The sequence below is a fragment of the Jaculus jaculus genome, chromosome 1 (genome assembly GCF_020740685.1).
Source record: "Jaculus jaculus isolate mJacJac1 chromosome 1, mJacJac1.mat.Y.cur, whole genome shotgun sequence".
Taxonomy (NCBI): domain Eukaryota; kingdom Metazoa; phylum Chordata; class Mammalia; order Rodentia; family Dipodidae; genus Jaculus; species Jaculus jaculus.
Window position 1 is genome coordinate 285,093,799 of NC_059102.1, and position 21,203 is coordinate 285,115,001.

The window sequence follows — 21,203 nt, forward strand, 5'->3', positions numbered from 1 at the left end:
TAAATGAACTAATGAACCAATAGCTAATTCTCTAAAAAAGAAAAGCAAATGGCCAATAAATACTTGAAAAAGTATTCAATACTCTTAGCTGCTAGAGAAATGTAAATTAAATGTGCTTTGAAATTCCATTTCACGCCCAGTCAGAAGGTTTATCATCAAGTAAACATGGTAATATTTGATGAGATGTAGGGAATGAGGAACTTATTCACTGCTGGTTGGAATGTAAACTTGAGCAGCTACTCTGGAAATTAGTATGCAGGTTTCTCAAAAAATTAAAATTGAGTTGGGTGTGGTGGTACATATCTTTAGTCCCAGCACTCAGGAGGCAGAAGTTGGAGGAATGCTAAGAGTTTGAGGACAGCCTGAGACTACAGATTGAGCTCCAGGTCAACCTGGGCTAGAGTGAGACCCTACCTCGAAAAACCAAAAAAAAATTAAATTAAATTAAAATAGAATTCCGTAAGACCCAACTGTACCCCCCATATATAATTTTTGTTTTTGTTTTTTCTAAAAGGCTCAAGTGAACAAACAATAAAGACATCTGTACATTCATGTTCATTGTTGTAATATTCACAATAGCCAGGAAATGTATCCAGCTTAGATGCCTGTTAATAGATAAATGAATAAAGAAAATGTTCATATGCATAATAAAATTTTATTCAACCATAAAGAAAAATAAAATTGTGACATTTGCAAGAAAATAGTCGTAACTAGAAGTGATTATGTCAAGACACATACTATGTTTTATGTATAGAACTTGGATTTATAATTATATGTGTGCATGTCTATTCATATGTGTATGTGTAGGTTATAAAACTAGAAAAGAGATCCTAAGAAGGAAAGAAGAAATCTTTTTTTATTTGATTTAATTTATTTGAGAGAGAAAGATGCAGAGAGTGAAAGAGAGAGAGACAGAGACAGAATGGGCACCCCAGGGCCTCCAGCCACTGCAAACGAATTCCAGACACATGCGCCCCTTGTACATCTGGCTTACGTGGATCCTGGGGAATCCAACCGTTGTCCTTTGGCTTTGCAGGCAAATGCCTTAATTGCTAAGCCATCTTTCTAGCCCAAGAAGAGATCTTAAGAGAATTGAGAAACAGGGAAGATAAAGAAATACGTGATAAGAAAGCAGAATGGGGGATTATCTGGTGGGTGGGAGGGAAAGGAACCCATGGGGGGGGGGTGGTAGTATAAAGATATATATGTATGATGATGCCATAATGAAATAGCCATACTGTGTATGTTAACCAAAAACTAATTGTAAAAGAGATTTTGTGTGTGTGCCACTGGTAGAACCTTGTAATACATGCAGTATGGGCAAGCAGTCTACAAATGAACTATACCAGCCCTCTGCAAGAGAATTTTAATTCCTTATTATGGCCATATTTATTAAATTTCTTCATTTGTTAAAATCAAGTTGAGAACCAGTAGTTTGTCTAGTGCAGATTTGCATTCTTTGCATTTAAAAAAATTATTCTATGTTAGTTAATAGAAAATTTGCAGCAATTTTGTGGAAACTGTGTTTCCCTAGTTTGGTACTTGATTTGCTCTCTGCATATTCTGTTGACCTCTGTCTTACCAGCTATTCTTCTTCTTCTTCTTTTTTTTTTTTTTCTTGAGGTAGAGTCACTCTAGCCCATGCTGACCTGGAATTCACTATATAGTCTCAGGGTGGCCTTGAACTCATGGCAATCGTCCTACCTCTGCCCTCCAAGTGCTGGGATTAAAGGCATGCGCCACCACACACAACATTATCAGCCATTCTTTTTAAAAAATATATACATACATGTCTGTCTGTCTGTCTGTATGTGTGTGTGTGTGTGTCTGTGTATGTATGTATGTGTATATATATATTTGAGAGAGAAAGAATATGAATGGGAATGTCAGGGCCTCCAGGTGCACTATAAATGAACTCCAGACACATGCGCCACCTTGTGTATCTGGCTTACATGAATCCTGGGGAATCGAACCATGGTCCTTTGGCTTTGCAGGCAAAGTGCCTTAACCACTAAGCCATCTCTCCAGCCCTATCTTTATTCATTGTAATCCTCAAATAGAAAGGGAATTGAAGACAAAACAGTGTACCTACTTTTACCATACAACTCTGTTCTAACTTCAGGTGAAAAGAGGAGTAAAGCATTTGAGGAAAATGACCTTGTATTATAGGTGGATTTCAACTTTTTTAAAAAATTATTTTTATTTTATTTATTTGTGTGTGTGTGTTAGTGAGAGAGAGAGAGAGAGAGAGAGAGAAAGAGAGAAAGAAAGAATATGAATGAATGGGTGTGCCAGGGCCTCTAGCCCATGAACTTTAGACACATGCTCTCTCTAGTGCAGCTGGCTTAGGTAGGTACTAGGGAATCCAACCTGGGTCCTTAGGCTTCACAGGCAAGCACCTTAATTGCTAAGCCATGTCTCCAGCCCTAATTCAACTTAAAAAATTTTTTCAAATACGTTAATAAGTATTTATTTATTTATTTGAGAGAGAGAAGGAGGCAGAGAGAGAATGGGCACACCAGGGCCTCTAGCCACTGCAAACAAACTCCAGATTCATGTGCCCCCTTGTGCATCTGGCTTATGTGGGTCCTGGAGAGTTGGATTGGGATCCTTTGGCTTTGCAGGCAAACACTTTAACTGCAAATCCATTTCTCCAGCCCTAATTTCAACTTTTTAAAGATTATTAGCATGTATTATTTGTATAAAGATGTTTCCTTAGACAATATCATATATGCACATAATACACTTAGAAAATCCTTTTTTAAAAAATATTATTTATTAGAGAGAGAAGTAATAAGACACACACACACACACAGAGAGAGAAAATGGGTATGCCAATTGCCTCTAGTCACTGCAGACAAAACTCCAGATGCATGCACCACCTTGTGCATCTATCTGGCTTTATGTGGGTACTAGGTAGTTGAATCTGGGTCATTTGGCTTTGCAGGCAAGTTCCTTAACCACTAAATTATTTCTCCAGCCACCCTTTTTATTTTTAAAAAATGAGTTGTTTTGTTTGTGGAGAGTCAGACAAATAAGAGCTGAACCCTTAGTTTGCTACTAGCATGGGCTTTTATAAAAAATTGTTTTAATGTATTCTTTTAAAAATATTTTATTTTAAATTATTTCTTTGAGAGATAGAGAGGCAGATTGAGAGAGGGAGAAAGAGAGAAGGAATGGATATGCCAGGGCCTCCAGCCACTGCAAACAAACTCCAGACACATGTGCTATCTTGTATATCTGGCTTCCGTGGGTCCAGGGGAATTGAACTTGGGTCCTTTGGCTTTGCAGGCAAGCACCTCAACCACTGAGCTATCTCTCCAGCCCTATTATTTTAAAAAATTATGTGTGTGTATGTGTGTAGATGCACTTGTCCTATGTGGCTCTCTTCCTCTATCCCTCTTGAGACAGAGTGTCACAGAAACTGGAGCTGCTGGTTTTAGTCAGACTGGTTGAACTGTGAGTTCCAGAGATACTTTGGTCTGTGCTCATTACAAGACTGGGGTTGCAGGCATGAGTGGCTATACTGTCTCTGTGTGTGGGTGCTAGGGAATCAAACTCAGGGCGATTCAGGCCCTCTCTGGCCTTCATGCTTACATGGCCAGTGCCCCTTGTCTGTTTTTTTTTCTAAGCCTTCAGTTTTCTCACCTGTAAAATGAGGTAGTTTTTTTTTTTTTTTTTTTTTTTTTTTTAACCTGGCAGGGTTGTGAATTCAGATGAGATACTGCTTAATTCATTAGTTCCTTCAGTATATTAAGTGTTCATTAACATGTTACATTATAGTAGGACATGTTGTTAAATGCTAATATGAGAAAATGCAACTTTTGCATTGTGGTGCAAATGCAATGACAATCCTTTTTCTTTGATGACTGGAAGACAGGAAATTGAAGCTGTACGTAATTGTAGTTAAAAGAATTGTCATGGAGCCGGGCGTGGTGGCTCACGCCTTTAATCCCAGTACTTGGGAGGCAGAGGTAGGAGGATTGCCATGAGTTCGAGGCCACCCTGAGACTCCATAGTGAATTCCAGGTCAGCCTGGGCTAGAGTGAGACCCTATCTCAAAAAACCAAAAAAAAAAAAAAAAAAAAAAAAGATTTGTCATGGTGGGTTGGCTCACTACTAGAGTTGGGGAGGCTGGCAGGAGAGTTGTAGGTTTTAGGCCAGTGTGGGCTGGGTAGTGAGAACTTCAAAAAATAAGTATATTTACATATATATGTAAAAATATTTATATGGTCCTGAATTTGCTAAGATATTTGTAAATAGAAGTATTTTAAGCTTTTGAGAGACTGTTAATCCTGATTTTTCTTATTTTTAACTGTTTTTAAATTTCTTTCTAGGTGCATGCAATCAGGATGACTGGATTAGCGCAGTGAGGCCAGTCATAGAAAAAAGGATACAAAAGTAAATGTCCAGCTAATGTCATTGTGTAACACTTTTTTTTTTTTTTTTAAGCATTCCTTAGTGCTATCTGTTAAACAGCAGTCTACTGTAGACTAATGACTTCAGGAAATTTATGTTAGAAAAATCTGTAAATTTTATACAGTGATATCACAAGTAAACATGGTGATCTGATCTCCACTAAGTGAGTTTTTTTAAATTTAGAGTATTTTTCAAATATAGTCTTTATTTTGAAATAATCATATATTCACATCCAGCTGTGATAAAAATAGTGTAGTGTATACTATTTCTCTTGTAATGGTAACAATTAAAAATATAATAGAATATCAACAGCCAGGTTATTGGTGTTGATACAGTCAAGACACAGAAAATAATTTCATCTTCCCTTCATGTTGTCCTTTTATAGCTATAATTACTTCTCCTCCCTTGCCCTGACCTTCTCTTCCGTCTCTGCCTCACATCCCTAGTTCTATATTTTTTCTCAAAGAATGTTACAGAAATGGAACCATATACCATCCTTTACATTTACTTTTTTTTTTTCCCCCATTCAACACAATACTCTGGTGACCTTTGTTGTTTTTCAGGGCTGAAGATTAAACCCAGGGATTCATATATTCTAGGCCAGCACCACACTGTTGAGCTACATCCCCAGCAATGTTAGAGTCATTACTGATGGGTAGTACTCTGAAGTATAAAAATACTAGTTTTTTTTTCTTCCTGTTTACCCACTGAAAAATAGCCAGATTATATTCACTGGGGCTATTATCAATAATGCTCCAGTAAACATTTTTGTAGACTTTTGTGTAGACGTGTTTTTATTTTTCTGGGATTAATGCCCAAAAGTATCATTCCTAGACTTTATAGTAAGTGTGCATGTCTAGTGTTTTAGAAATCGCCACACTCTTTTCTAGAGGCTATATATACCATTTTACCTTTGTATTACCAGAGTATGCATGGTCTAGTTTTTTTGCATCTTTGCTACCATTTTGTGACAAAATTATTTATTTTTGCCATTGCTATAGTTCTCTGTTCAGGGAACTAAAGACATTAAAAATCTTTTTATGTGTTTTGCTCATTTTATAATTGGGTTAAAAAGTTGTTTAATCCCTGCACTTGGGAGGCAGAGATAGGAGGATCACCATGAGTTTGAGGTCACCCTGAGACTTTGTAGTAAATTCCAGGTCAACCTGGGATAGAGTGAGACTCTACCTTGAAAAGCAAAACAAACAATCAAAAAAAGTTGTTTTGAAATGTTCCCCTTTTACAAATTTTATATACTGGTACTTGATCAGCTTTGACTCTAGTACAGAGAATATTGTCTAAAGGGTTTCCTGTTTTGCCAGGCTTCTCCTTTCCTGTTTGACCAGAGAGCAGACTTTTGGTGTGTCTGAGTTGCTGGTTTTTCAGCGTTGAGGCTGGGAGAGAAAGAATGGGTGTGCCACTGCAAACGAAATCCAGATGCAGGCACCACCTTGTGCATCTGGCTAATATGGGTCCTGGGGAATCAAACTTGGGTCCTTTGGCTTTGCAGGCAAACGCCTTAACCGCTAAGCCATCCCTCCAGCCCTGGCCTTACATTTTTAAATATATTTTTATCTTAAGTGCCATTTATGTGTTATAGATCATTTTTAACATAGCAGTTCTTATCATATATAAGCTTATGCAATGAAGGGTGTTATTGGTATCAGAATAGCAAGTATTAAGCAACATTCACAAATTTTACTACAGGATATAATTATACATTAAATTACTAAATATAAATTTACATATTAGCTATAGTTAAAAGTTTGAAAGCCAGGTGTGGTGGTGCATGCCTTTAGTCTTAGCACTTGGGAGGCAGAGGTAGGAGGATCGTCCTGAGTTCAAGCCCACCCTGAGATTATATAGTGAATTCCAGGATCGCCTGGACTAGAGTGAAACTCAGGGAAAAGAAAAAAAGTTTGAACCCAAAACAAAAAAAAGTCAGGTGTGGTGGCACACGTCTTTAATCCCAGCACTCGGGAGGCAGAGGAAGGAGGATTGCAGTGAGCTTGAGGCCACCCTGAGACTACACAGTGAATTCCAGGTCAGCCTGGACCAGAGTGAGACCCTTCCTCAAAAAACAAACAAAACAAAACAAAAGTTTGAAATATTAATAAAAAAACTACATTATGACTTGAAAAAATTAGGTAGTATGATACCGGTATTATTCAACAAATGCAGGTTTTAGCTTCTTTTTAGCTGAGATATTAAGTAATATATTGCCCTATTTCTTACAAAGTTAGAAAGAATATTGAAAACATGTTTTCAAATGGAACAAATCTTATTCTAGAATATTTAAAAATATTTGATTGATGAAATTTAGCTGTTTTTTTGCTATGGTTATAATTTTCATATGCAGAACCAGTTTTTAAATTGCCAATTTTTATTGTTAACCAATTGATATATTTTTACTTACTCTTCAGAGTTATGTGTAGTCATAATAAATTATCATAATACTAATTATTTTATAATTATTACATTAAAATTTTTAAATACATTTTTTTGCAGGTATAGTGAAGGTGAAATTCGATTTAATTTAATGGCCATTGTGTCTGACCGAAAAATGGTATATGAACAGAAGATAGCAGAATTACAAAGACAACTTGCAGAGGTTTGTGACCATATTTTAAAAATTTTAACTATCTCAGGGAAAAAGGCCATTTTTTCTTTCTTATTTTTCTTTCCTTTTTAAAAGAAGATATAATCAAATATTCTGAGTAGAGGTTAAGGGAAAATACTCTGAATTCAAGCTACCAAGATCTAGGTCCTGGCTTTTCCATTTGGTATATTTCTCAATTTTTTCATGTAACATGATGATGATAGTATTTACCATATGAGGTTATCATGAGAATTAAATGAGGTTGTTACTATATCATACCTGAAACAATTGCTAACGTGGCAAATGTTAAGTAAATGTTAGAAATGAGTTATTTTAGCTATTTACTATTATTGCATTAAACAGTTAAGCAAGTTAGAGTATATTTTTCCAAATGTCAATTGAGTATATTCACATATAATGTTTACTAGTCTTTATGATTATCTTTGTACTATAGTAAATGATTTAAAGAGGATTAATAGTAGAAAGTTTTTTATAATCATTTGATTACATTAAAAATTTTTTTTTCATTTATTTATAAGAGAGAGAAGTTGAGAATGGACACACCAAGGCCTCTAGCCACTGCAGATGAACTGCAGACATATGCACTGCCTTATGCATTTGGCTTACATGGGTACTGGGAAATTGAACCTGGGTCTTCAGGCTTCTCTGGCCAGTGCCTTAACTACTAAGCCATCTCTCCAGCCCCATATGATCACATTTTCAAGACTAAACAATTTTATTTTATAGCTTTTTTGAAGATTATAACTACTGTTATGTTGCTTAGGTGAAAAAGTCATGCATTAGTATAAAGCATAGAAATATGGAAGGTACTGTTGATAGCCTTTATCTTTTAACTTTGCTATTTAAATTAATATTAGTTAATTAATACTCTGTTGCCAACATCCACTAGAAATTGAAAATAACTACTACATTAACCATTTAGAAGTAGACTGGACTTAAGCCTCAGTCATTAGGGTATGCTTTCTTTTTCTTTCCCCCAAGGAGGAACCCATGGATACTGATCAAGGTAGTACTATGTTAAGTGCTATTCAGTCAGAAGTTGCCAGAAACCAGATGCTTATTGAAGAAGAGGTACAAAAACTAAAAAGATACAAGGTATGCATTCACAAGTATGTTCCTTTAAGTGGAAAGCAGTACATTTTGAGATGACAGTATTTTGAATGTTTGATTACTTTTCCTCCCATCATTGTTCAGTTTTCAGAATAATGTGTTGATTCTCTGGCTAAAGATAAGCAATATGGTTTATGAATTTGTGTGTATGTGTGTGGTTTTTAGTTTTTTCTGGGTAGTGTTTCATTCTAGCTCAGGATGACCTGGATCTCACTCTGTAGTTCCAGGCTGGCCTTGAACTCAGAGTAGTCCTCCTACCTCTGCTTGGATTAAAGGTGTGCACCTGGCTGGTTTGTGTTTAAATGTTATTATAAATAGATTTATAGCCTATTAAATGCTTCAGTTTGCCGTACTTAATATTCTTATTAATCGTCAAAGTGTTCCATCTTTAGCCATTGGGATCCTTTTTATGCTTTCTCCTGTCTTTCTGACGTAACATCAGTAGTTTTTAATAGCATCTATGCTGCCTGGTGTTACAAGATGTTTCAGACTCATTTTGTATACTGCCTGCTTCACATTTTCTTTTCTTTCTTTCTTTTTTTCTTGTTTGCTTTCTCCAAGGTAGGGTCTAGCTCTAGCCCAGGCTGATCTGGAATTTACTATGTAGTCTCAGGTGGCCTCGAATTCATGGCAATCCTCCTACCTCTGCCTCCGCAGTGCTGGGATTGTGCCACCATGCCTAGCTGCTTCATATTTTTTTGGGGGGGGGAATGTACAAATGTCTTTTTATTAAAAATACAAAATAAATTATCCATAGGCATGGATAAATGATAGCAGTAAACCAGTATATATTGTCAACTGAAACCAGTAACTGATGGTTATAGTGATTTGCTTAAACATCAGTCAGCTTTTTCTTCAGTCATTTTCTTTAACTCATTTCTCTGAAGTTATTGATGAGGAATCCTGCCTTGAGCTTTCTGTCACAGTTCATTACAAGTGGCAAGCACTATTCTAGGACTTAGAACATGCCCCTTCCCATACCACACCATTCCTCCCATTGCGCCCATTCCAGGTTCCTTCTCTTCCTTGGGAATTCCTGTGAGTACAACTTCTGCTGTAGTTAGCAGGGAGGCCACCCCAGCAGCATCCATTAAAGCAGTTCTTACAACTTTTGTTGGATCGATGATTCCCTTCTCCACCTTATTCACAAATCTCTAAGCATAGCATCATAGCCAACTTCTGAGGAACTTTGCAGGATTTTCTCAACTATCAAAGATCCTTCAACACCTGCATTCTTAGCAATTGTCATTGCAGGAATTATGAGTGATTTTCTAATAATGTCTATACAGATTAAAAAAAATTTTTTTTTATTAGTTTTCTATTCAGCAAATACAAGCAGTTTGGGACCATTATTAGGCTCATCCGTGACCTACCCCCTCCCCATTGGCCTGTCCTTGTTGAGGTATATGGGTCGTGCATTGTGGAGTTAGCCCACAGTTATTGGTACCATAAATGTCTCTGCATATCATGACCCAACATGTGGCTCTGACATACTTTCTGCCCCCTCTTCTGCAAAATTTCCCAGAGCCATGTTGGGTTCATTTTTGGTCTGCTTCAGTGCTGAGGTGTTGGGGGCCTCTGAGGCTCTGGTTCTCTGATTTGGTAGGAGATGATTTTTCTCTGTGTGGGACTCCTTCCCCCTTGTGCTGGTATCTGGTTCATCAGGAAAACAGCACCTTTGCTTGTTTTGCCAATTTTCCTTAGTTTCAGTCGGGGTCTTTTTGAGGTATGATGGGGTGGCTCTCTCCTTAGGATCTGCATCTGTCTGAAAAAGAGAAGCAGAATCTCCAATGGAGACTAAGTTAGCAACAGGACAAATGACATAACCCTTACTTTTTTTTTTTAATTAAATTTTTTTTTTAAAATTTTATTTACTTATTTGAAAGTGACAGACAGAGAGAGAGAGAATGGGCATGCCAGGGCCTCTAGCCACTGCAACCAAATTCCAGATGTATGCGCCCCCTTGTGCATCTGGAATCAGAGAGCCAGAGCCTCAGAGGCCTCCAACACCTCAACCCTTACTTTTTTTAATACAGAGTTTAATAGGTGTAGGCCTTCTTGTAGCCCATGATTGATGGTAACTTGATATTAGAGAGTGGGCTTATGTTTGGATATGGTTCTGACTTGTTTCCCAGCTCCAGCTATGGGTCTTGTACCACTGAGGGGATCAGTTAACCGAATCAAGAGCAGTTGGTTCCCCACCATGGCTGTGTGCCACTATTGCACTTGTGTGGGCATCACAACAGGTTATTTGCTGCTACGTAGGTTGGACCATGAGTTGTGTGGACAGATAATGGTTGTTTGCCCCAGTCGCCCATGTAGCACCTTTTGGCACTAGACACGCTGACTGTCTGGGGACTGACTCTCTCCTGGCTTCCAGCCATGCCGTTCCATTTTCTGTGTCAGCTGCATATGTGGGTCATCAAGTACTCTGACAGAAATCTGTCTGTCTTTTAGAAAACCTTGTAGGTTTCTCTGATCAAAAGCTCATTGTGGGTGATAGCCCCATGCTGGTACTGGGAGTTACAGGTCAGTGCCCCCTAAAGAAAATGAGGGGAAAAAGGTAACTAATAAATAGGAGTTAGAGAGGCGAGAGAGAGAAAGGGAGAGGGAGAAGAAGGGAGGGAAGATGTAGAGGATTTAGGTTAGACTTGATCCTACCCTCTCCAGTGTCTTGTGGTTCAGGTGTTTCCTATAAGGGCCTGGTGAAGGTTCCGCCATTTGGTCTGCCTTTTAGGAAGTAGAATGTTATGGTACCATTGCCGTTTGGGTCTAGATTAGTGTTTCCCACCCCTTGGATGCTCTCCCTCCCTCCCTATCCCTCTAGTCCATGAAGTGCTTGCTGGGTATGTAAGGTATCTTGGGTAGATTCAGTATACCGATTTTTTGATCTTCATTAACAGGCTTTAAAGAGTCCAAGGCTGGAGTGCAAGGGAGGAGAGCGCAGCCGCCCCCTAGAGCAATGCCTTCTTCTATAGCTGTTCTGTAGCATTGAGGGCGTCTGTAACTCTGTTTTTCTTCTCATTTATCTCCACATTGCTTGTTCTACCAACCTTCAGCACAGCTACTCCATCTGAAAGCTTTGCCAGTCACTCATTCAGTTTTTCCTTTTCATATTCACTAGTTGTGGTGTCTAATTGCTCTGTGATTACTTGAATACATTTTTCAATTTGAGTTTTGTCACCTTTGCCTTTCAAAAGCATGGCATCATCCTTGATGACAATGACCTCTCCGACTTTCCCTAATTCATGAGGCTGAACATCTTCAAGATTTAGGGTCAGTTCTTCTTCTCCAAATGCTGTGCCACCAGTAGCAATAGCCATATCCTTAAGTTGGTTCTTTCTGTTGTCACCAAAACCTGAAGTTTTGACTGCTACAACCTGAAGACCAACTTTTAACCTATTTAAAACCAGTGAAGAGCTTCACCATTGACATTTTCAGCAATTATGACTAAGGGTTTATGGTGATCATTTGCAATTTCAAGAGCAGGTACAATGGACTGGACACTAGAAATTTTCTTTTCACTCAACAGAACATAGGCATCCTGGAACTCACATTTTTGACCTTTTGATGTGTTAATAAAGTATGGTGAAATATAGCCTCTATGAAACTTCATGCCTTCAATAATTTCTAATTCATCATTCAATGTTTTTCCATCCTTCACTGTGATGACACCCTTTCTTCCAACCTTTTTCATTCCATCAGAAATGATGGTTCCAATTTCTTTGTCTCCATTAGCAGAAATTGTAGCAACCTGAGCAATTTCCTCAGGTGTTGTCACAGGTTTAGATTGCTTCTTAAGTTCAGCAATTACAGCATCAACAGGCAACGTTACACCTCTCCTGATTTCCACTGGATTAGCGCCTTTGCTGCTCTTCTTAAAACCTTCCTTGGCAGTTGAGCGTGCCAGTACTGTAGCAGTGGTGGTGCCATCCTCAGCCTCTTCATCCGTGTTATTGGCAACATCCTGAACCAGTTTAGCTCCAATATTTTTATACTTATCCTTTAAGTCAATTGCCTTTGCAACAGTCACACCATCTTTTGTTACTTTAGGACTTTCCCAACTCTGTTCAATAATTACTGTTAATCCTACAGCATTGGCTAAAAGGTCTATACCTTCTGCATCACATTTTACATCTTTGGTATAAGCCCGAGTGAGATGAGGAGCCAGTGCCCAGGACACGGGTCTCATTTGTTGAAGGATTGTAGGTAGTCAAAGCATTTCTGCAGGGCATCGCTAAAGGGGCACACGGTGAGACAGGCTGTTGGCGATGAGTGAAGGCGGCTTCATATTTTGAATCAGTTTTTTTTCCCCCAAAACTCCTGAGTTCCTCTAGTAGAAAAAAATTATTAATTATTTTTGTTTTTGTTTTTAAACATATCCTTAACTATGAGTTATAGGAAGGTGAATGAATATGTAATTCACATAATGGTGAATGTACACTCTTGTCTTCATTGACTTTTAATTAAAACCATGACCCTATTTATTTTCAAGGGGTGGGGAAAGAGAGAGATAGACAGAATGGTCATACCAGGGCCTATAGCTGCTGCAAACAAACTCTGAATGCATGTGCCACTGTGTGTATCTGGTTTTATGTGTGTACTGGGCAATTGAACCTGGGTTCATTAGGCTTTGCATGCCTTAACCACTGAGTCATCTCTCCAGCCCTAGTTTTGTTTTTTGATCAGGGTCATTGCTATGTAGCTCTGGCTGGCCTCAAGCTCAATTGTGACCAAGTGGGCCTCAAACTTGTAGCAGTCCTCCTGCCTCTGCCAACTCCCAGGGATTCCAGGTGTGTGCCCAGTTGAAAATGATATTGTAAAACAATTATCTGCTTGTTAGTGCTGCTGATTGTTCATTATTTCTAGGCTTTTCCCAGGCTAAGAAAAAATTATGTGAATTCATATTAATACTCAAATTTAATATTAAAAGGCTTTATACTTGAAGAATTTATATTTCTTAAGCAGAAAATTTTGGATTCTAGAAACTTTCACTTAATTACTTAATTTGCTTTATGCTCTATGGCACAGTATAGTACCAATAGTTTTTTAATGATATTTTATAGTTTTTTTAAGATAGCATACTAAAGCTTCATTATAGCATTTGAAAAATAATTTGTTTATTTATTTGCAATCAGAGAGAGGGGTGAGAGAGAGAATGAGCACTCCAAGGCCTTTAGCCATTGCAAATGAATTCTGGATATATACACTACTTTGTGCATCTGGCTTTATGTGGGTACTGGGGAATCAAACCAGGGTTGTTAGGTTTTGCAGGCAGACATCTTAACTGCTGAGCCATCTCTCTAACCCCATTGTAGCAGTTTTAATGCATACGTGTCAATAGTGTTTCTTTTCACTTTTGGCTTTTTGAGTTAGGGTCTTGCTGTAGCCCTGACTGACCTGGAATTCACTGTGTAGTTTCAGGCTGGCCTCTGACTCACAGTGATCCTTCTACCTTTGCCTCCCGTGTGCTGATATTAAAGGTATATGCCACCATGCCTGGTGCTAATAGCATTTCTTAATTGTCTTTTGTTCCTTGGGACTTATCTCATTTTAGGCATTAAAATCAATGTGCTTTGAATTCACCTAAAAATTTTGGCTCTTGATTTGTGCTTTAGAATGATCTGATTTAATTTTTTTAAAACTTGTATTAAATTTGTGATTTCAGAGTCAAATATGAAAGCAATGTTCTTTTCAATAGAGTGATAGTTTTCCTTGACTTACAGTCTGTTTAGTAATTTTTCTCAGAGAGGGAAAAGAGGAGGGAACTTTGATTTGGCATGACTGATTACGGAACTCAGGACACTGTTAGAGGAGCACAGGGGTCCTTTAGCATCTGAAGCAAGGACTGTCCTTTTGTTTGTGTAGCTCTCTACAGTGTCAGCTCAGACATTGGCTTTATATTTAATAGACAACAAATGACTTAAATAAAATGAAATGGACTCTGACTAATGGGATTTCTTGAGGTGGGAATTGTAGGGTTGAGCAGGCTCCAGTGCCTTCTAGGTAGAGAAAAAGGCCAATTTTATGATGTTGGAAAAGTAAGAGATGATAGCTTTAGCTATCATTTCTATCCCATGTTGTAATACCAAAACAGAGTCCAAACTACCTATAACTTAACTGTAAGGACCTGTCACATGCCACATTTAGTTCTAAAGAGATGATGAAGAAGTTTAACTTTATGCAGTGAAGGAATGTTGAAATGATTTCAAAAGACTGAGGCTTTTTCCTGTGGAGTAGTAGTGAATACAGGAGTGGTCAATTGAGTGTCTCTCTCTGTATATAGACATAGATATAGATATAGATATAATATATACTAACTCAGTGTTGATGACAGACTGAGTAAAGTGACTTGGGAAGGGTGTATCTAGGTGAGGCAGGCATAGTGAACTGTGAACCACATTTGATTTTAAAAATGCCTAGAGAGATTGTTCATGCTTAGAAAAGAAGGCTGGTCTCATTAAACGTGGCTTGATTAACTACAGAGATGTCATAGCAAGTGTTAATTTATCATGTCAACTTTCTTTCTTAAGCTTGCTTTTATAGCTTTTGTTTTTATCAATACCCTTAGAATTGACTTTTAGAAATCCTGATTGCCAAACTTACCACTTAGTCTTTTATGTTCACTGGGAACAGAATCTCATTGTTTCTAGTATTTTTTTTTTTCTTATAAGAATGGAGGATTTAATTCCATTTCTTTAAATTAGTTTTAAAAATAACAACAGAAAATTAATAGAAATGTATTTAGTATGATTTGATATGTTTTATTTTCAGATTGAAAATATCAGAAGAAAGCATAATTATCTGCCTTTCATTATGGAATTGTTAAAGACTTTAGCAGAACACCAGCAGTTAATACCACTTGTAGAAAAGGTAAGTATTTTATTGGTGAACACTTCAATTAGCCTTAGAATCTCCAAAAACATAGATATATATGTATTTGGCATGAATGCAGGTGTAATTTCTTGAAGCTTCTCATAGTTTTATTCTTTTGCTTAGTGTTTTATATTCTGTGAGAATTAGTTCAGCCTAATACTTGAAAATAAAAGTAAAATATTGCCCCCCCCCCCTTTATTCTTCCAATATTCTTTAGTATCTAGAACTCAGGTCATGCTATATGAAACTAAAACTTAAAACATTGTTCCTTTGTTTGAACAGAAATAAACTGTAACAGAGTGTTAATAACAAATAATATACTTTTTCTAGTTAAGTTGCCAAAATTGGAATTGGTATATTAGAATGTAGAACTCGGATGGATTTTGATGGGGAGAAAAGAGTAGTCTGGATTAGGAAATTGACTTTATTCCTGATCTCAACTTTTCCATTGAGTAATAACTAACATAAACAAGTGAAAAATTCTGATTTCTAAGATTTTTTTTCTTTAATATAATACTTGTGGAATAAACGGAGTACAGTTAAATTGTTTTTAAGTTTATTGTAAATCAACATTTCTGAAAATGACCATCACTGGATGTTCTTTAAAATACATGTTACCTGGCCCCTCCCCAGATATTCTCACATAGGGGAAGGAATCTTTAATAAGTTCCCCAAGTGATTCTAATGCAACTGATCTGTGTACCACATTTTGAGAAATACTTTGAGAAGACACTACTAGGCAAATAAAAATTTGGACCATTAATTTAAAGACAAGAATACATGGTAGGTATACTTTTCTTATTAATTTTAAAGTTTACAGAGAAAAGATACATTTTACATTAGATGTTTCATATTATAAATTCAGATAATATGAGAGTTAAGTTCATAATATTTTTGTGTTTGCCTTATTATCTGAAAAATATGACTCAATTTTTAGCATTAAATGCACAATTATGCTAGAAGACAGCTAACTTATCTTCTCCACACATGCTTTTCTGTTCATGCTGCTCAGGGTATTCCAAGATGGGAAACTGATTTATTTAAAAAGTTTAGATTAACAGTTAGGGTCCTGTTGGTTCTTAAAATTTCTTGGTTAACAGAGATTGTTAACCTAGATGTAGTATTTTTTGTATGAGTCATCTTAAAATGTCTTAAAAAATATGTCAGGTATGGTGGCATATGCCTATTATCCCAGCACATAGGAGATGAAGGCAGGAAGGTTAGGAGTTCAGGATTATTCTCAGCTACAAAATTAGTTCAAGGCCAGCTTGGGCTACAGTGAGACTATCTCAAAACAAACAAACAGAATAACCCAAAACCTAATTTACATAGAGATGACTTGTGCAAAATTACATTTTTTATATGTGTGTGTGTGTATCAGATTTTAATTTTATATACATTTTTTAGAGATTCATAGACAATTTGCCACATTTTTTAATTTTAAAGTTTGCCTAAAGATTTGTCTTTTTTTTTTTTTTGGTGTTTTGAGGTAGGGTTTCACTCTAGCCCAGGCTGACCTGGAATTCACTATGGAGTCTCAGGGTGGCCTCGAACTCATGGCAATCCTCCTACCTCTGCCTCCCAAGTGCTGGGATTAAAGGCATGCTCCACCACACCCGGCTTAAAGATTTGTCTTTGAGGGTACTTTTTGTGCTAATTTGAAAAAAAAATGTTTGATTTTCCATGGCAATACTTAGTTAATAGTATTTGGACACCAGGTGGCAGTATATGAATATGTAATGTTAATGTAACACCAACTCAGTTGAAAAATATTTTGTATTTTCATCTTATTTTGAGGAAGTGGATATTGACCTTCCAGTTTGCCTATTTCTTTTTTTTTTTTTATAAATTTTTTGTTGTTGTTGTTCATTTTTTATTTATTTATTTGAGAGCGACAGACATAGAGAGAAAGACAGATAGAGGGAGAGAGAGAGAATGGGCGCGCCAGGGCTTCCAGCCTCTGCAAATGAACTCCAGACGCGTGCGCCCCCTTGTGCATCTGGCTAACGTGGGACCTGGGGAACCGAGCCTCGAACCGGGGTCCTTAGGCTTCACAGGCAAGCGCTTAACCGCTAAGCCATCTCTCCAGCCCAGTTTGCCTATTTCTTGAAATTATTCTTTAATTAACAACATTGAGTAAGCAAATTTGAGGTGCATTTATTCCTTTATTGTATGAAGTTGCTCTTATTTCTCCTAGATTTTGAGAATTCAGATTCATTATTTGGAAGGAATTTTTAAAACATTTTAAATTATTCATCAAATATTTATCTATCTGCAATTATATTCTAGGCACTATGTTAAGGCCTTTTGAAACATGTAACCATGTAATTAGCACACATTCTTTTTTCAACCAACTTGTTATATAGTTCCAACAGGGGAAAAATAAACAAAAACACCGTAGTACTGTGCAGAACAGTGCTTATTGGTTGGTACCAGCAAAACATCAGGTTAAGAATCTTGAGCAAACAGAGTAGCTCTTCAGCAATTGTGTAGCCACTTAAAATTTCATACTCAAAAAATTTTAATTCTATGGTTGGAATTAAGTGCTTACTGTATACAAATATGCCTTTCTTAGCACGAATTTATTTTTGTTTATCCTATCTTGAAAAACAAAATAATTACACTACACTGAAATCTCACTTTTGCTAATAAAAGCAAATGCTAAAAACAAGGCAAGTTGAAAAACAGAATAGTTTAAGATTAGAGTTTATAATTTCTTTAAAAAGCTATTCTAGTGTTAGTAAGTAATTAGTTAATAACACTTAAGAAAAATTACCTTTAGAATTCAGAAGTGGATTAGGATTTGTAATATGTGGGTTTGTTTGGTTTTGGTTTTTTCTTTTCTTTTTTTTTTTCCTTTTTTGGCTGAATTTTCAAGGTAGGGTCTCCCTCTAGTCCAGGCTGACCTGGAATTCAGGATGGCCTTGAACTTGCAACAATTTTCCTACCTCTGCCTCCAAGTGGTGGAATTAGTGGGATTAAAGGCATGTGTTACCATGCCCAGCTCAATTTTGGGTTTTCATTCTTTGAGGGGAAACAGGTAATACAATAGAGTGAAGGGGGTAGGAGTAACCCAAATTGGTAAAAGGTGGCTGCTCTAAGTGATGGTGTGAAATGCCAAGTGTGTCTGAGAGTACAATTTGAGTAGCTAAGGGAGCTATCTATAGCTTATGAAAGCATAATAGTAGTTGAGTTAATATCTATTCATTTCTTCTTTGGTCATATGGCTATAATGAAATAAACTAAGATTTCATAAATATTTTTGATATATAAAACTTGAATACATTACATAAAAACTGCCCTTGGAGGCAACCTAAAAATAGTTGTGACACTTACTGTACCAGACACTGGATCTGCTCCTTAGAGTGAAAAATAATACTAGGCTACATTAAAATTTCACTTGAGAAACTTCTCTTTATTCAGGAGTTCTTGTAATTCTGTTAACTTTTTATCTCAACCTTAAAAAAATTTTTATTTATTTATTTATGCATTTATTTATTTGAGAAAGAGACAGAGAGAAAGAAATAGTCAGGGAGACAGAGAGAGGAGAGAATGGGCACACCAGGGCCTCTAGCCATTGCAAACGAATTCCAGATGCTTGTGGCCCCTTGTGCACCTGGCTTATGTGGGTCCTGGGGAATTAGACCTGGGTCCTTTGGCTTTCCAGGCAAGTGCCTAACTGCTAAACCATCTCTCCAGCCCTGTTTTAACTTTTTGTGTGCTTCTGAATCACTTTTTCAGCTTTTAAACTGTTAGTAACCTATGGTAATATAAAATCATGGATACAGTTGATATAAGGATACAAAATGACTTCACAATAATGAATTTTTGCCCTTAAAATGTGATGTCTTATGGTTCAGTGGATAATAAGTAGCTAACCTTGAGCTGTATCCCTATCTTTCTTATTTTAAAAGATATTTTAAAAATATTTTCTTTATATATATTTATTGATTCATTTATTCATTCATTCATTTAAGAGAGGCAGATGGAGAGAGACTGGGTACACTAGGGTCTTTAGCCACTGAAAATGAACTCCATGATGAATGTGCCCCCATGTACACCTCGTTTACAGGAGTACTGGGGAATTAAACCTAGGTCCTTAGGCTTCTCAGGCAAGTGCCTTACCACTAAGCCATCTCTTTAGCCCACATCTGTCTTTTTTTTTTTTTTTAATTTTTATTAACATTTTCCATGATTATAAAACATATCCCATGGTAATTCCCTCCCTCCCCACCCCCACACTTTCCCATTTGAAATTCCATTTGTCCTTTTATTCTGTATTTTGAGACAGAGTCTTGCCAAGTTACTATCCAAGCTGGCCTTGAATTCACTCTATAGACCAGGCAGGCTTTGAAGTAGCTATTCTGTCTCAGTCTTTGAATTGCTAGGATTCCAGGCCTGTGCTTTCATATCCAGCTTTGCTCTTGATGTTTTGCTCAGTTTGATCATACTGTTTTGTGATAGTTATTACTTGATGTATCATAAAAAGTTGTAATTGCTACAAGTATCCTATTTCATTAGTGTAAGGAATTTTTGTTTTGTTTTGTTTTTTGAGGTAGGGTCTCACTCTAGCCCAGGCTGACCTGGAATTCACTAGAGTCTCAGGGTGGCCTTGAACTCTCGGCGATCCTCCTACCTCTGCCTCCCGAGTGCTGGGATTAAAGGCATGCGCCACCATGCCTGGCTGTCTAAGGAATTTTTTAAAACTTGTATAATACAGAAATCTAATTTATTGATTCGTTTTAAAGACTAGCAAAATTGGTATCACATGGGAGTTTGTTAGACTTGCAGAACCTCAGGCATTTGAATTACTGTGTCAGTCTGTATTTTAATAAGGTCTTAAGGTCATTGGCATGCATATTAAAGAGATTTGCTGTAGAATGTGTGTCTTGACATCTATTGAGACCCATGTGCGTCTTTGGTTAAATGTTAAGAGCTTGGCCTTCATCTCCTACAGGATAAGACAGAGTTACTGTGCTTAAGTTGTGTTGTGTTTTTTTTTTTTTTTTCCCCCCCCGAGGTAGGGTCTCACTCTAGCTCAGGCTGAGCTGGAATTCACTATATAGTCTCAGGGTGGCCTTGAATTGCAGCGATCCTCCTACCTCTGCCTCCCAAGTGCTGGGATTAAAGGCGTGCGCCACCATGCCTGGCTACTTGTGTCATTTTTATGGGGATCAGATGACACAATTTGTGAAAACATTTTTAGGTCATATAATTAAGGCTTGTAGGCACCACAGATGCATATTCCTTTAGTGATAATTTATTAAGCTCGCTTAAACTTTATGGTTTTGTACTCAGTTTGAGTAGGGAATGGACAAATAATGTGTTCGTTTGGATATTGACTTGATGGAATAAGCATGCATTTTTAAATTATTACCAAATGTGATCTTTTCTTATTGAGAGCAGAGAATAAGTGTATTAAAAAGAAGTTGTTGCAAGTCTCAAGTTATAAAATACAATATTCCAGAAACCTTGTCTTCATTCATGCATATATGTACGTATATATGTGGAAACCAGTCCTTGGCTATGTTTCCCAGGTTGATCTCAAACTCCTGGGCTCAGATCATTCTCTTGCATCCTCCCTACTATCATGGATTACAGGTTTACCACCCAGCTCTAATAATCTTGTGAATTTGGCTTTAGACTTCCCTGCTAGATACATTTTAGGATGACCTAAAGCAGGCTTTGAAGATTTTGTAATATGCTATCTTTTATTTTTAGGCAAAAGAAAAACAGAACGCCAAGAAAGCTCAGGAGACTAAATGAAGAGGATGCTTGGAGATGTGCACACTCTGCTACATTTATTTTCATGGAAACTATTAAATAGAAGGAACTTTGAGCAACATCCTGATAGATTCAGTGCACGTTTGGCAATAGTACCAGTCTGTCTTGTCTTGAATGCATGGATTCACAAACTTTCCCTACCTGCATTATGTGCATGTAGTGCATATTAAATAAAAATGATATAAAGTTTGCTTGACAATTTCCATTATTTAACATTGAACCTAAGGACTCTGTTGGTACTCTGAATATAAAACTATATTAATGAGCTTAGAAAATATACAAATAATTTTCTCTGCCAGTAATTGTCCTAATTAATATTTTGATTGTTATCTTAAGTGTTTTCAATGTATTGTCAAATCTTAATTAAACTTAATCATTTGTTTCTTATCCTTAA

At 36.9% G+C, this 21,203-nt stretch overlaps 1 protein-coding gene and 1 pseudogene across 3 annotated transcripts in view; one reads left to right on the forward strand and one right to left on the reverse strand.

The window, feature by feature from the left end:
- The window catches only part of Uchl5 (ubiquitin C-terminal hydrolase L5), a 45,161-nt gene extending 24,161 nt beyond the window's left edge, over positions 1-21,000 (forward strand). Inside the window, exons 7-12 of one of the 3 annotated variants that reach the window (XR_006635739.1) lie at positions 4,338-4,401; positions 6,928-7,030; positions 8,021-8,134; positions 14,924-15,022; positions 15,659-15,808; positions 20,747-21,000. Coding sequence is in view for 2 of the 3 variants with exons in the window: in XM_004659514.2 (XP_004659571.1) it covers positions 4,338-4,401; positions 6,928-7,030; positions 8,021-8,134; positions 14,924-15,022; positions 20,747-20,791 (425 nt within the window). In the remaining variant the exon portion in view is untranslated. The remainder of the gene's footprint in view (positions 1-4,337; positions 4,402-6,927; positions 7,031-8,020; positions 8,135-14,923; positions 15,023-15,658; positions 15,809-20,746) is intronic. The other 2 variants (XM_004659514.2, XM_004659515.2) reach the window with 2 other exon arrangements.
- LOC101598980 lies at positions 9,108-12,371 on the reverse strand (annotated as a pseudogene).
- Positions 21,001-21,203: the final 203 nt, after the last annotated feature.